Source organism: Heterodontus francisci, unplaced genomic scaffold, assembly GCF_036365525.1.
Source record: "Heterodontus francisci isolate sHetFra1 unplaced genomic scaffold, sHetFra1.hap1 HAP1_SCAFFOLD_1438, whole genome shotgun sequence".
NCBI lineage: Eukaryota > Metazoa > Chordata > Chondrichthyes > Heterodontiformes > Heterodontidae > Heterodontus > Heterodontus francisci.
This window is the reverse complement of record NW_027140593.1, coordinates 62,226-77,481: the sequence shown is the minus strand read 5'-3', so window position 1 is coordinate 77,481 and position 15,256 is coordinate 62,226. Positions and strand designations below refer to the sequence as shown.

At 49.8% G+C, this 15,256-nt stretch overlaps 2 protein-coding genes across 2 annotated transcripts in view; both read left to right on the top strand.

Moving 5' to 3' along the window:
- Nucleotides 1–1,473: 1,473 nt before the first annotated feature.
- Nucleotides 1,474–15,256, top strand: part of LOC137360204 (cell cycle checkpoint control protein RAD9A-like) — a gene marked incomplete at both ends in the record, with an annotated part of 70,033 nt that continues 56,250 nt past the window's right edge. Inside the window, 3 exons of the mRNA XM_068025742.1 lie at nt 1,474–1,588; nt 4,486–4,585; nt 4,788–4,894. Coding sequence (XP_067881843.1) covers nt 1,474–1,588; nt 4,486–4,585; nt 4,788–4,894 — 322 coding nt within the window. The remainder of the gene's footprint in view (nt 1,589–4,485; nt 4,586–4,787; nt 4,895–15,256) is intronic.
- Nucleotides 2,474–4,458, top strand: LOC137360206 (keratin-associated protein 4-11-like). The gene is made up of 4 exons (XM_068025743.1): nt 2,474–2,607; nt 3,283–3,528; nt 3,578–3,832; nt 4,038–4,458. Exons 1-4 carry the CDS (start codon nt 2,474–2,476, stop codon nt 4,456–4,458), a joined length of 1,056 nt encoding a protein of 351 aa, XP_067881844.1.

The window sequence follows — 15,256 nt, the reverse complement described above, 5'->3', positions numbered from 1 at the left end:
ACCCCCCCTCTCGTTCCCTCCCCCTCTCGCCCCCTCCCCCTCTCGCCCCCTCCCCCTCTCGCCCCCTCCCCCTCTCGCCCCCTCCCCCTCTCGCTTCCTCCCCCTCCCCCTCTCGCTCCCTCCCCCTCCCCCTCCCCCTCTCGCTCCCTCCCCCTCCCCCTCTCGCTCCCTCCCCCTCCCCCTCCCCCTCTCGCTCCCTCCCCCTCCCCCTCTCGCTCCCTCCCCCTCCCCCTCTCGCCCCCTCCCCCTCTCCCTCCCTCCCTCTCCCCCTCTCGCTCCCTCCCTCCCTCTCCCCCTCTCGCTCCCTCCCTCCCTCTCCCCCTCTCGCTCCCTCCCTCCCTCTCCCCCTCTCGCTCCCTCCCTCCCTCTCCCCCTCTCGCTCCCTCCCTCCCTCTCCCCCTCTCGCTCCCTCCCTCCCTCTCCCCCTCTCGCTCCCTCCCTCCCTCTCCCCCTCTCGCTCCCTCCCTCCCTCTCCCCCTCTCGCTCCCTCCCTCCCTCTCCCCCTCTCGCTCCCTGCCACCCCCCCTCTCGATCCCTGCCACCCCCCCTCTCGATCCCTGCCACCCCCCCTCTCGATCCCTGCCACCCCCCCTCTCGTTCCCTGCCACCCCCCCTCTCGTTCCCTGCCACCCCCCCTCTCGTTCCCTGCCACCCCCCCTCTCGTTCCCTGCCACCCCACCTCTCGTTCCCTGCCACCCCCCCTCTCGTTCCCTGCCACCCCCCCTCTCGTTCCCTGCCACCCCCCCTCTCGTTCCCTGCCCCTCCCCCTCTCGCCCCCTCCCCCTCTCGCCCCCTCCCCCTCTCGCCCCCTCCCCCTCTCGCCCCCTCCCCCTCTCGCCCCCTCCCCCTCTCGCTCCCTCCCCCTCCCCCTCTCGCTCCCTCCCCCTCCCCCTCTCGCTCCCTCCCCCTCCCCCTCTCGCTCCCTCCCCCTCCCCCTCCCCCTCTCGCTCCCTCCCCCTCCCCCTCTCGCTCCCTCCCCCTCCCCCTCTCGCCCCCTCCCCCTCTCGCTCCCTCCCCCTCCCCCTCTCGCTCCCTGCCACTCCCCCTCTCGCTCCCTGCCACTCCCCCTCTCGCCCCCTCCCTCTCGCCCCCTCCCTCTCGCCCCCTCCCTCTCGCCCCCTCCCTCTCGCCCCCTCCCTCTCGCCCCCTCCCTCTCGCCCCCTCCTCCCTCTCGCCCCCTCCTCCCTCTCGCCCCCTCCTCCCTCTCGCCCCCTCCTCCCTCTCGCCCCCTCCTCCCTCTCGCCCCCTCCTCCCTCTCGCCCCCTCCTCCCTCTCCCCCTCCTCCCTCTCCCCCTCCTCCCTCTCGCTCCCTCGTCCGTGCTCTGTGTCTCCCGGCCCCTCCCCCGTGCTCTCCCCCTCACTGCCTTGCGTCTCCTCTGTGATTATAAAGGGGAATGAATCGCAGACCCAGGTGACTGACACTTTTTTCTCTTCATGTGTCCTCCATTCTCCACTCCTGCTGACCCTGTGCAGTCACTCCTGGCGGTTTTCAAATCCCCGGCCTCCATGGAGAAGACAGTGGAAAGGTGCAAGATGGTGCTGGGACGAGGCAGGGACCAACTGGTCATTCAACTGCTGTGTAAATATGGTGAGGACTGTGGAGAAGGGGAGGGGAGGTGAGGACTGCGGAGGAGGGGAGGTCAGGGCAGGGTAGGGGAGGACTGGGGAGGGCCGAGGAGGAGGAGTTTGAAGGACTGCGGAGGAGGGGAGGTGAGGTGAGGACTGTGGAGGAGGGGTGGACTGCGGGGGAGGCGAGGGCAGGGGCGGGGAGGACTGGGGAGGGCGAAGGAGAAGGGGAGGCGAGGACTGCGGGGGAGGGGAGGACAGGGGAGGGTGGAGGAGGAGGGGAGAACTGCGGGGGTTGGGGGGAGGACTGCAGAGGAGGGGAGGGGAGTAGACGACGCTGTGAGTGTCTGCGTATGACTGTCTGTGTCTGTCTTTGTGTCTCTGTGTGTGCAAACACAAACCTGCCCTCGAGGGAGACAATGAAGGTTCACTCGACTGCTTCCTGGGAGGAGGGGAGTGTCTGATGAGGAGAGGTTGAGTAGACTGGGCCGATATTCCCTGGAGTTTAGACGAATGGGAGGTGATCACGTTGAAATGTGTAAAATTCTGAAGGGGTTTGACAGGGTAGATACTGAGAGACTGTTTTCCCCCCCATCCCCACCCCCCGGACTGGAGAGTCTGGAACACAGGGACACAGTCTCAGGATATGGGCTCGGACATTTCACACTGAGATGAGGAGAAATGTCTTCACTCCGAGGGTTGTGAATCTTTGGAATTCTCTACCCCGGAGAGAGCTGGGAATGTTCAGTCAGTGAGTAGATTCAGACTGAGGGGAGGGAGATTTTTGGACACTGAGGGATTGAGGAACAGGGTGTGACGATGGAGTTAAGATAGAAGATCAGCTGTGATCGCATTGAATGGCAGAGCAGGCTTGAGGGGCCGAATGGCCTACTCCTCCTATGTTCCTATGTCTGTGTGTGTCTGTCTGTCTTTGTGTGTGTGTGTGTGTCTGTCTGTCTTTGTGTGTGTCTGTCTGTCTTTGTGTGTGTGTGTCTGTCTTTGTGTGTGTGTGTCTGTCTGTCGTTGTGTTTGTGTCTGTGTGTCTGTCTTTGTCTAAGACGTTTCCCCCTGGTTGGGGAGTCTAGAACCAGGGGACACAATTTCAAAATAAGGGGGAAGCCACTTAGTACCGAGATGAGGAGAAATTTCTTTACTCAGAGGGTTGTGAATCTTTGGACTTATTTACTCCAGAGGGCTGTGGAAGCTCAGTCATTGAGTATGTTTAAAGCAGAGATTGACAGATTTCTAAATCTAGGGCGGCGCAGTGGTTAGCACTGCAGCCTCACAGCTCCAGGGTCCCGGGTTCAATTCTGGGTACTGCCTGTGTGGAGTTTGCAAGTTCTCCCTGTGTCTGCGTGGGTTTTCTCCGGGTGCTCCGGTTTCCTCCCACAAGCCAAAAGACGTGCAGGTTGGTAGGTAAATTGGCCATTATAAATTGTCACTAGTATAGGTAGGTGGTAGGGAAATATAGGGACAGGTGGGGATGTTTGGTAGGAATATGGGATTAGTATAAATGGGTGGTTGATGGTCGGCACAGACTCGGTGGGCCGAAGGGCCTGTTTCAGTGCTGTATCTCTAATCTAATCTAAATACCAATGATGTAAGGGGATATGAGGAGGACAGTGTAGGGAAAAAGACATTGAAGTGGATGATCAGTCATGATCATATTGAATGGTGGTGCAGGCTCGATGGGCTGAATGGCCTACTCCTGCTCCGATGTTCCTATGTGTGTGTCTGTTTGTTTGTGTCTTTGTGCGTGTGCGTGTCTGTCTGTCTTTGTGCGTCAGTCTGTCTGTCTTTGTGCGTGTGTGTCAGTCTGTCTGTCTTTGTGTGTGTGTGTGTGTGTCAGTCTGTCTGTCTTTGTGTGTGTGTCTGTCTGTCTTTGTGTGTCTGTCTGTCTTTGTGTGTCTGTCTGTCTTTGTGTCTGTCTGTCTTTGTGTCTGTCTGTCTTTGTGCGTGTCTGTCTGTCTGTCTTTGTGCATGTGTGTGTTAGTCTGTCTTTGTGCGTGAGCGTGTCTGTCTGTCTTTGTGCGTGTCTGTCTGTCTTTGTGTGTGTGCGTGTCTGTCTCTGTGTGTGTGTCTGTCTGTCTTTGTGTGTGCATGTGTGTGTCAGTCTGTCTTTGTGCATGTGTGTGTCAGTCTGTCTTTGTGCATGTGTGTGTCAGTCTGTCTTTGTGCGTGTGCGTGTCTGTCTGTCTTTGTGTGTGTGCGTCTGTCTGTCTTTGTGCATGTGTGTGTCAGTCTGTCTTTGTGCATGTGTGTGTCAGTCTGTCTTTGTGCATGTGCGTGTCTGTCTGTCTTTGTGCGTGTCTGTCTGTCTTTGTGCGTGTCTGTCTGTCTTTGTGTGTGTGCGTGTCTGTCTGTCTCTGTGTGTGTGTGTGTGTGTCTGTCTATCTTTGTGTGTGCGTGTGTGTCTGTCTATCTTTGTGTGTGCGTGTGTGTCAGTCTGTCTTTGTGCATGTGTGTGTCAGTCTGTCTTTGTGCATGTGCGTGTCTGTCTGTCTTTGTGCGTGTCTGTCTGTCTTTGTGCGTGTCTGTCTGTCTTTGTGCGTGTCTGTCTGTCTTTGTGTGTGTGCGTGTCTGTCTATCTTTGTGTGTGCGTGTGTGTCTGTCTATCTTTGTGTGTGCGTGTGTGTCAGTCTGTCTTTGTGCGTGTGCGTGTCAGTCTGTCTTTGTGCGTGCGTGTCAGTCTGTCTTTGTGCGTGCGTGTCTGTCTGTCTTTGTGCGTGTGTGTCAATCTGTCTGTCTTTGTGTGCGCGTGTGTGTGTGTCTGTCTGTCTTTGTGTGTGTGTGTCAGTCTGTCTGTCTTTGTGTGCGCGTGTGTGTGTGTCTGTCTGTCTTTGTGTGTGTGCGTCTGTCTTTGTGTGTAAGCTTACTGATTCTCAGGTTTAATCGTGTCTGCTTTCCTGCTGCCTTCAGGAATCACCAAAACGCACAACCTCTCGTTCCAAGACTGCGAGACACTCCAGGCCGTCTACACAAAAGACACCTGTCCAAACACACTGCGAGCCCAGCCCAAGTGAGTATTCGGAGAGGTGGGTGCTCGTGGTAGAGTGATGGCAGCTCTTGTGAGCCCTCATGCTCTGGGACCTGATGCCAGATTCCAGTTCCAGATAGTCGGTGTTGGATGTGTCCTGTCCCTCTGAATGGGGGGGACGGAGGGGGCCAGATTGTGGTGTTTCATTCCCCGTATTGACTGGCGCTCCTATCTCTGTCCTTAGGTTACTCACAGACACTGTGATCCACTTTCCCACGAACCTCGAAGAAGTGACCCTTGATGTCAAGGCTCGGAGAGTGACCCTCAAAAACTACATCGAGCCCGATTCAGGTCAGAGTCACTGTTTATTCAGCAGGATAAGGATCGCTCACTGTGTAACTGTACAGAGACACTGTTTATTCAGCAGGATAAGGATCGCTCACTGTGTAACTGTACAGAGACACTGTTTATTCAGCAGGATAAGGATCGCTCACTGTGTAACTGTACAGAGACACTGTTTATTCAGCAGGATAAGGATCGCTCACTGTGTAACTGTACAGAGTCACTGTTTATTCAGCAGGGTAAGGATCACTCACTGTGTAACTGTGCAGAGTCACTGTTTATTCAGCAGGGTAAGGATCACTCACTGTGTAACTGTGCAGAGTCACTGTTTATTCAGCAGGGTAAGGATCACTCACTGTGTAACTGTGCAGAGTCACTGTTTATTCAGCAGGGTAAGGATCACTCACTGTGTAACTGTGCAGAGTCACTGTTTATTCAGCAGGGTAAGGATCGCTCACTGTGTAACTGTGCAGAGTCACTGTTTATTCAGCAGGGTAAGGATCACTCACTGTGTAACTGTACAGAGTCACTGTTTATACAGCAGGGTAAGGGTCACTCACTGTGTAACTGTACAGAGTTGCTGTTTATTCAGCAGGGTAAGGGTCACTCACTGTGTAACTGTACAGAGTCGCTGTTTATTCAGCAGGGTAAGGGTCACTCACTGTGTAACTGTACAGAGTCGCTGTTTATTCAGCAGGGTAAGGGTCACTCACCGTGTAACTGTACAGAGTCGCTGTTTATTCAGCAGGGTAAGGGTCACTCACTGTGTAACTGTACAGAGTCACTGTTCATTCAGCAGGGTAAGGATCTTCTTCTTTGGCCTCCTTATCTCGAGAGACAATGGGTAAGCGCCTGGAGGTGGTCGGTGGTTTGTGGAGCAGCACCTGGAGTGGCTAGAAAGGCCAATTCTAGAGTGACAGGCTCTTCCACAGGTGCTGCAGAAAAATTTGTTTGTCGGGGCTGTTGCACAGTTGGCTCTCCCCTTGCGCTTCTGTCTTTTTTCCTGCCAACTGCTAAGTCTCTTCGACTCGCCACTCTTTAGCCCCGCCTTTATGGCTGCCCGCCAGCTCTGGCGATCGCTGACAACTGACTCCCACGACCTGTGATCAACGTCACAGGATTTCATGTCGCGTTTGCAGACGTCTTTAAAGCGGAGACATGGACGGCCGGTGGGTCTGATACCAGTGGCGAGCTCGCTGTACAATGTGTCCTTGGGGATCCTGCCATCTTCCATGCGGCTCACATGGCCAAGCCATCTCAAGCGCCGCTGACTCAGTAGTGTGTATAAGCTGGGGATGTTGGCCGCCTCGAGGACTTCTGTGTTGGAGATACGGTCCTGCCACCTGATGCCAAGTATTCTCCGGAGGCAGCGAAGATGGAATGAATTGAGATGTCACTCTTGGCTGACATACGTTGTCCAGGCCTCGCTGCCATAGAGCAAGGTACTGAGGACACAGGCTTGATACACTCGGACTTTTGTGTTCCGTGTCAGTGCGCCATTTTCCCACACTCTCTTGGCCAGTCTGGACATAGCAGTGGAAGCCTTTCCCATGTGCTTGTTGATTTCTGCATTGAGAGACAGGTTACTGGTGATAGTTGAGCCTAGGTAGGTGAACTCTTGAACCACTTCTAGAGCGTGGTCGCCGATATTGATGGATGGAGCATTTCTGACGCCCTGCCCCATGATGTTCGTTTTCTTGAGGCTGATGGTTAGGCCAAATTCGGTGCAGGCAGCCGCAAACCTGTCGATGAGACTCTGCAGACACTCTTCAGTGTGAGATGTTAAAGCAGCATCATCAGCAAAGAGGAGTTCCCTGATGAGGACTTTCCGTACTTTGGTCTTCGCTCTTAGACGGGCAAGGTTGAACAACCTGCCACCTGATCTTGTGTGGAGGAAAATTCCTTCTTCTGAAGACTTGAACACATGTGAGAGCAGCAGGGAGAAGAAAATCCCAAGCAGTGTTGGTGCGAGAACACAGCCCTGTTTCATGCCACTCAGGATAGGAAAGGGGTCTGATGAGGTGCCGCTGTGCCTTTCATATTGTCATGGAATGAGGTGATGATACTTAGTAGCTTTGGTGGACATCCAATCTTTTCTAGTAGCCTGAAGAGACCACGTCTGCTGACGAGGTCAAAGTCTTTGGTGAGATCAATGAAAGCAACGTAGAGGAGCATCTGTTGTTCACGGCATTTCTCCTGTATCTGACGAAGGGAGAACAGCATGTCAATGGTGGATCTCTCTGCACGAAAGCCACACTGTGCCTCAGGATAGACGCGCTCGGCCAGCTTCTGGAGCCTATTTAAAGCGACTCGAGCAAAGACTTTCCCCACTATGCTGAGCAGGGAGATTCCACGGTAGTTGTTGCAGTCATCGCGGTCACCTTTGTTTTTATAGAGGGTGATGATATTGACATCGCGCATGTCCTGGGGTACTGCTCCCTCGTCCCAGCACAGGCAAAGCAGTTCATATAGTGCTGAGAGTATAGCAGGCTTGGCACTCTTGATTATTTCAGGGGTAATGCTGTCCTTCCCAGGGGCTTTTCCGCTGGCTAGAGAATCAATGGCATCACTGAGTTCCGATTTGGTTGGCTGCACGTCCAGCTCATCCATGACTGGCAGAGACTGGGCTGCATTGAGGGCAGTCTCAGTGACAACATTCTCCCTGGAGTACAGTTCTAGGTAGTGTTCCACCCAGCGGTCCAGTTGTTTGCATTGGTCAGTGATTGTGTCCCCTGATTTAGATTTGAGGGGGGGCGATCTTCTTGATGGTTGGCCCAAGAGCTCTCTTAATGCCATCATACATTCCTCTGATGTTTCCGGTGTCAGAGGCCAGCTGAATATCACTGCATAGATGTTGCCAGTAGTCGTTTGCGCAGCGCCTGGCTGTTCTTTGTGCAGTGCTTCTGGCTGCTTTAAGTGCTACGGATGTTAACTCGCTGGGGGCTTACACTCACTGTGTAACTGGACAGAGTCACTGTTTATTCAGCAGGGTAAGGATCATAGAAACATAGACAAGAGGAGCAGGAGTAGGCCATTCGGCCCTTCGAGCCTGCTCTGTCATTCATTATGATCATGGCTGATCATCCAACTCAGTAACCTGTTCCCACTTTCCCCCCATATCCTTTGATCCCTTTAGACCCAAGAGCTATATCTAACTCCTTCTTGAAAACATGCAACATTTTGGTCTCAATTGCTTTCTGTGGTAGCGAATTCCACAGGCTCACCACTCTCTGGGTGAAGAAATTTCTCCTCATCTCAGTCCTGAAATGTTTACCCTGTATCCTTAGACTATGACCCCTGGTTCTGGACTCCCCCACCATCGGGAACATCCTTCCTGCATCTACCCTGTCAAGTCCTGTTAGAATTTTACAGGTTTCTATGAGATCCCCCCTCACTCTTCTGAATTCCAGCGAATATAATCCTAACCGACTCAATCTCTCCTCATACGTCAGTCCCACCATCCCAGGAATCAGTCTGATAAACCTTCGCTGCACTCCCTCTATAGCAAGAACATCCTTCCTCAGATAAGGAGACCAAAACTGCACACAATACTCCAGATGTGGCCTCACCAAGGTCCTGTATAATTGCAGCAAGACATCCCTTCTCCTGTACTCGAATCCTCTCACTATGAAGGCCAACATACCATTTGCCTTTTTTACCGCCTGTTGCACCTGCATGCTTACCTTCAGCGACTGGTGTACGAGAACACCCAGGTCTCGCTGCATATTCCCCCCTCTCAGTTTATAGCCGATCAGGTAATAATCTGCCTTCCTGTTTTTGCTACCAAAGTGGATAACCTCACATTTATCCACATTATACTACATCTGCCATGCATTAGCCCACTCACTCAACTTGTCCAAATCACCCTGAAGCCTCTCTGCATCCTCCTCACAACTCACCCTCCCACCCAGTTTTGTGTCATCTGCAAATTTGTAGATATTACATTTAGTTCCCTCATCTAAATCATTAATATATGTTGTGAATAGCTGGGGTCCTAGCACCGATCCCTGTGGTACCCCACTAGTCACTGCCTGCCATTCGGAAAAAGACCCATTTATTCCTACTCTTTGTTTCCTGTCTGCCAACCAATTTACTGTCCATCGCAATACACTACCCCCAATCCCATGTGCTCACTGTGTAACTGTACAGAGTCACTGTTTATTCAGCAGGGTACGGATCACTCACTGTGTAACTGTACAGAGTCACTGTTTATTCAGGGTGAGGATCACTCACTGTGTAACTGTACAGAGTCACTGTTTATTCAGGGTGAGGGTCACTCACTGGAACTGTACAGCGACACTGTTTATTCAGGGTGAGGATCACTCACTGTGTAACTGTACAGAGTCACTGTTTATTTAGGGTGAGGGTCACTCACTGTAACTGTACAGAGTCACTGTTTATTCAGGGTAAGGATCACTCACTGTGTAACTGTACAGAGTCACTGTTTATTCAGGGTGAGGATCACTCACTGTGTAACTGTACAGAGTCACTGTTTATTCAGGGTGAGGATCACTCACTGTGTAACTGTACAGAGTCACTGTTTATTCAGGGTGAGGATCACTCACTGTGTAACTGTACAGAGTCACTGTTTATTCAGGGTGAGGATCACTCACTGTGTAACTGTACAGAGTCACTGTTTATTCAGGGTAAGGATCACTCACTGTGTAACTGTACAGAGTCACTGTTTATTCAGGGTGAGGATCACTCACTGTGTAACTGTACAGAGTCACTGTTTATTCAGGGTAAGGATCACTCACTGTGTAACTGTACAGAGACACTGTTTATTCAGGGTGAGGATCACTCACTGTGTAACTGTACAGAGTCACTGTTTATTCAGGGTGAGGATCACTCACTGTGTAACTGTACAGAGACACTGTTTATTCAGGGTGAGGATCACTCACTGTGTAACTGTACAGAGACACTGTTTATTCAGGGTGAGGGTCACTCACTGTAACTGTACAGAGTCACTGTTTATTCAGGGTGAGGATCACTCACTGTGTAACTGTACAGAGACACTGTTTATTCAGGGTGAGGATCACTCACTGTGTAACTGTACAGAGTCACTGTTTATTCAGGGTGAGGTTCACTCACTGTGCAACTGTACAGAGTCGCTGTTTATTCAGGGTGAGGGTCACTCACTGTGTAACTGTACAGAGTCACTGTTTATTCAGGGTGAGGATCACTCACTGTGTAACTATACAGAGTCACTGTTTATTCAGGGTGAGGATCACTCACTGTGTAACTGTACAGAGTCACTGTTTATTCAGGGTGAGGGTCACTCACTGTGTAACTGTACAGAGTCAATGTTTATTCTGGGTGAGGGTCACTCACTGGAACTGTACAGCGACACTGTTTATTCAGGGTGAGGATCACTCACTGTGTAACTGTACAGAGTCACTGTTTATTCTGGGTGAGGGTCACTCACTGGAACTGTACAGCGACACTGTTTATTCAGGGTGAGGGTCACTCACTGTGTAACTGTATAGAGTCACTGTTTATTCAGGGTAAGGATCACTCACTGTGTAACTGTACAGAATCACTGTTTATTCAGGGTGAGGATCACTCACTGTGTAACTGTACAGAGTCACTGTTTATTCAGGGTGAGGATCACTCACTGTGTAACTGTACAGAGACACTGTTTATTCAGGGTGAGGATCACTCACTGTGTAACTGTATAGAGTCACTGTTTATTCAGGGTGAGGATCACTCACTGTAACTGTACAGAGTCACTGTTAATTCAGGGTGAGGATCACTCACTGTGTAACTGTACAGAGTCACTGTTTATTCAGGGTAAGGATCACTCACTGTGGAACTGTACAGAGTCACTGTTTATTCAGGGTGAGGATCACTCACTGTGTAACTGTGCAGAGTCACTGTTTATTCAGGGTGAGGATCACTCACTGTGTAACTGGACAGAGACACTGTTTATTCAGGGTGAGGATCACTCACTGTGTAACTGTATAGAGTCACTGTTTATTCAGGGTGAAGATCACTCACTGTGTAACAGTACAGAGTCACTGTTTATTCAGGGTGAGGGTCACTCACTGTGTAACTGTACAGAGTCACTGTTTATTCAGCAGGGTAATGGTCACTCACTGTGTAACTGTACAGAGTCACTGTTTACTCAGGGTGAGGATCACTCACTGTAACTGTACAGAGTCACTGTTTATTCAGGGTGAAGATCACTCACTGTAACTGTACAGAGACACTGTTTATTCAGCAGGGTAAGGATCACTCTCTGTGAAACTGGACAGAGACACTGTTTATTCAGCAGGGTAAGGATCACTCTCTGTGTAACTGTACAGAGACACTGTTTATTCAGCAGGGTGAGGATCACTCACTGTGTAACTGTACAGAGTCACTGTTTATTCAGGGTGAGGATCACTCACTGTAACTGTACAGTCACTGTTTATTCAGGGTGAGGATCACTCACTGTAACTGTACAGTCACTGTTTATTCAGGGTGAGGATCACTCACTGTAACTGGACAGAGACACTGTTTATTCAGGGTGAGGATCACTCACTGTGTAACTGTACAGAGACACTGTTTATTCAGGGTGAGGATCACTCACTGTGTAACTGTACAGAGTCACTGTTTATTCAGGGTGAGGATCTCTCACTGTGTAACTGTACAGAGACACTGTTTATTCAGGGTGAGGATCACTCACTGTGTAACTGTACAGAGACACTGTTTATTCAGGGTGAGGATCACTCACTGTGTAACTGTACAGAGTCACTGTTTATTCAGGGTGAGGATCACTCACTGTGTAACTGTACAGAGTCACTGTTTATTCAGCAGGGTAAGGGTCACTCACTGTGTAACTGTACAGAGACACTGTTTATTCAGGGTGAGGATCACTCACTGTGTAACTGTACAGAGTCACTGTTTATTCAGGGTGAGGATCACTCACTGTGTAACTGTACAGAGTCACTGTTTATTCAGCAGGGTAAGGGTCACTCACTGTGTAACTGTACAGAGACACTGTTTATTCAGGGTGAGGATCACTCACTGTGTAACTGTACAGAGACACTGTTTATTCAGGGCGAGGGTCACTCACTGTGTAACTGTACAGAGACACTGTTTATTCAGGGTGAGGATCACTCACTGTGTAACTGTACAGAGACACTGTTTATTCAGGGTGAGGATCACTCACTGTGTAACTGTACAGAGTCACTGTTTATTCAGCAGGGTAAGGATCACTCACTGTGTAACTGTACAGAGTCACTGTTTATTCAGCAGGGTAAGGATCACTCACTGTGTAACTGTACAGAGTCACTGTTTATTCAGGGTGAGGATCACTCACTGTGTAACTGTACAGAGTCACTGTTTATTCAGGGTGAGGATCACTCACTGAGTAACTGTACAGAGTCACTGTTTATTCAGCAGGGTAAGGATCACTCACTGTGTAACTGTACAGAGTCACTGTTTATTCAGGGTGAGGATCACTCACTGTGTAACTGTACAGAGACACTGTTTATTCAGGGTAAGGATCACTCACGGTGTACCTGTACAGAGTCACTGTTTATTCAGCAGGATAAGGATCACTCACTGTGTAACTGTACAGAGTCACTGTTTATTCAGCAGGATAAGGATCACTCACTGAGTAACTGTCCAGAGTCACTGTTTATTCAGCAGGGTAATGGTCACTCACTGTGTAACTGTACAGAGTCACTGTTTATTCAGCAGGGTAATGGTCACTCACTGTGTAACTGTACAGAGTCACTGTTTATTCAGGGTAAGGGTCATTCACTGAGTAACTGTCCAGAGTCACTGTTTATTCAGCAGGGTAATGGTCACTCACTGTGTAACTGTACAGAGTCACTGTTTATTCAGGGTAAGGGTCATTCACTGAGTAACTGTACAGAGTCACTGTTTATTCAGCAGGGTAATGGTCACTCACTGTGTAACTGTACAGAGTCACTGTTTATTCGGGGTAAGGATCACTCACTGAGTAACTGTACAGAGTCACTGTTTATTCAGCAGGGTAAGGATCACTCACTGTAACTGTACAGAGTCACTGTTTATTCAGGGTGAGGATCACTCACTGTGTAACTGCACAGAGTCACTGTTTATTCAGCAGGGTAAGGATCACTCACTGAGTAACTGTACAGAGTCACTGTTTATTCAGCAGGGTAGTGGTCACTCACTGTGTAACTGTACAGAGTCACTGTTTATTCAGCAGGGTAATGGTCACTCACTGTGTAACTGTACAGAGTCACTGTTTATTCAGCAGGGTAATGGTCACTCACTGTGTAACTGTACAGAGTCACTGTTTATTCAGCAGGGTGAGGATCACTCACTGTGTAACTGTACAGAGTCACTGTTTATTCAGCAGGGTAATGGTCACTCACTGTGTAACTGTACAGAGTCACTGTTTATTCAGCAGGGTGAGGATCACTCACTGTGTAACTGTACAGAGTCACTGTTTATTCAGGGTAAGGATCACTCACTGAGTAACTGTACAGAGTCACTGTTTATTCAGCAGGGTAATGGTCACTCACTGTGTAACTGTACAGAGTCACTGTTTATTCAGCAGGGTAATGGTCACTCACTGTGTAACTGTACAGAGTCACTGTTTATTCAGCAGGGTAATGGTCACTCACTGTGTAACTGTACAGAGTCACTGTTTATTCAGGGTGAGGGTCACTCACTGTGTAACTGTACAGAGTCACTGTTTATTCAGGGTGAGGATCACTCACTGTGTAACTGTACAGAGACACTGTTTATTCAGGGTGAGGATCACTCACTGTGTAACTGTACAGAGTCACTGTTTATTCAGGGTAAGGATCACTCACTGAGTAACTGTACAGAATCACTGTCTATTCAGGGTGAGGATCACTCACTGTGTAACTGTACAGAGACACTGTTTATTCAGGGTGAGGATCACTCACTGTGTAACTGTACAGAGTCACTGTTTATTCAGGGTGTGGGTCACTCACTGTGTAACTGTACAGAGTCACTGTTTATTCAGGGTGAGGATCACTCACTGTAACTGTACAGAGTCACTGTTTATTCAGCAGGGTGAGGATCACTCACTGTGTAACTGTACAGAGTCACTGTTTATTCAGCAGGGTCAGGATCACTCACTGTGTAACTGTACAGAGTCACTGTTTATTCAGGGTGAGGATCACTCACTGTGTAACTGTACAGAGTCACTGTTTATTCAGGGTAAGGTTCACTCACTGTGTAACTGTACAGAGTCACTGTTTATTCAGGGTGAGGATCACTCACTGTGTAACTGTACAGAGTCACTGTTTATTCAGGGTAAGGATCACTCACTGTGTAACTGTACAGAGTCACTGTTTATTCAGGGTGAGGATCACTCACTGTGTAACTGTACAGAGACACTGTTTATTCAGGGTGAGGGTCACTCACTGTAACTGTACAGAGTCACTGTTTATTCAGGGTGAGGATCACTCACTGTGTAACTGTACAGAGACACTGTTTATTCAGGGTGAGGATCACTCACTGTGTAACTGTACAGAGTCACTGTTTATTCAGGGTGAGGTTCACTCACTGTGCAACTGTACAGAGTCGCTGTTTATTCAGGGTGAGGGTCACTCACTGTGTAACTGTACAGAGTCACTGTTTATTCAGGGTGAGGATCACTCACTGTGTAACTATACAGAGTCACTGTTTATTCAGGGTGAGGATCACTCACTGTGTAACTGTACAGAGTCACTGTTTATTCAGGGTGAGGGTCACTCACTGGAACTGTACAGCGACACTGTTTATTCAGGGTGAGGGTCACTCACTGTGTAACTGTATAGAGTCACTGTTTATTCAGGGTAAGGATCACTCACTGTGTAACTGTACAGAATCACTGTTTATTCAGGGTGAGGATCACTCACTGTGTAACTGTACAGAGTCACTGTTTATTCAGGGTGAGGATCACTCACTGTGTAACTGTACAGAGACACTGTTTATTCAGGGTGAGGATCACTCACTGTGTAACTGTATAGAGTCACTGTTTATTCAGGGTGAGGATCACTCACTGTAACTGTACAGAGTCACTGTTTATTCAGGGTGAGGTCACTCACTGTGTAACTGTACAGAGTCACTGTTAATTCAGGGTGAGGATCACTCACTGTGTAACTGTACAGAGTCACTGTTTATTCAGGGTAAGGATCACTCACTGTGGAACTGTACAGAGTCACTGTTTATTCAGGGTGAGGATCACTCACTGTGTAACTGTGCAGAGTCACTGTTTATTCAGGGTGAGGATCACTCACTGTGTAACTGGACAGAGACACTGTTTATTCAGGGTGAGGATCACTCACTGTGTAACTGTATAGAGTCACTGTTTATTCAGGGTGAAGATCACTCACTGTGTAACAGTACAGAGTCACTGTTTATTCAGGGTGAGGGTCA

Bases quoted from the DNA above. Each gene is read 5' to 3' on its own strand.
- LOC137360206 (XM_068025743.1), top strand. From the start codon at position 2,474: ATGTCTGTGTGTGTCTGTCTGTCTTTGTGTGTGTGTGTGTGTCTGTCT. The intron at 2,608-3,282 runs GTCTGTCTTTGT...ACTCCTGCTCCG, and splicing joins CGTTGTGTTTGTGTCTGTGT to ATGTTCCTATGTGTGTGTCT. The intron at 3,833-4,037 runs GTCTGTCTTTGT...TGTGTGTGTCAG, and splicing joins CTTTGTGCATGTGTGTGTCA to TCTGTCTTTGTGCATGTGCG.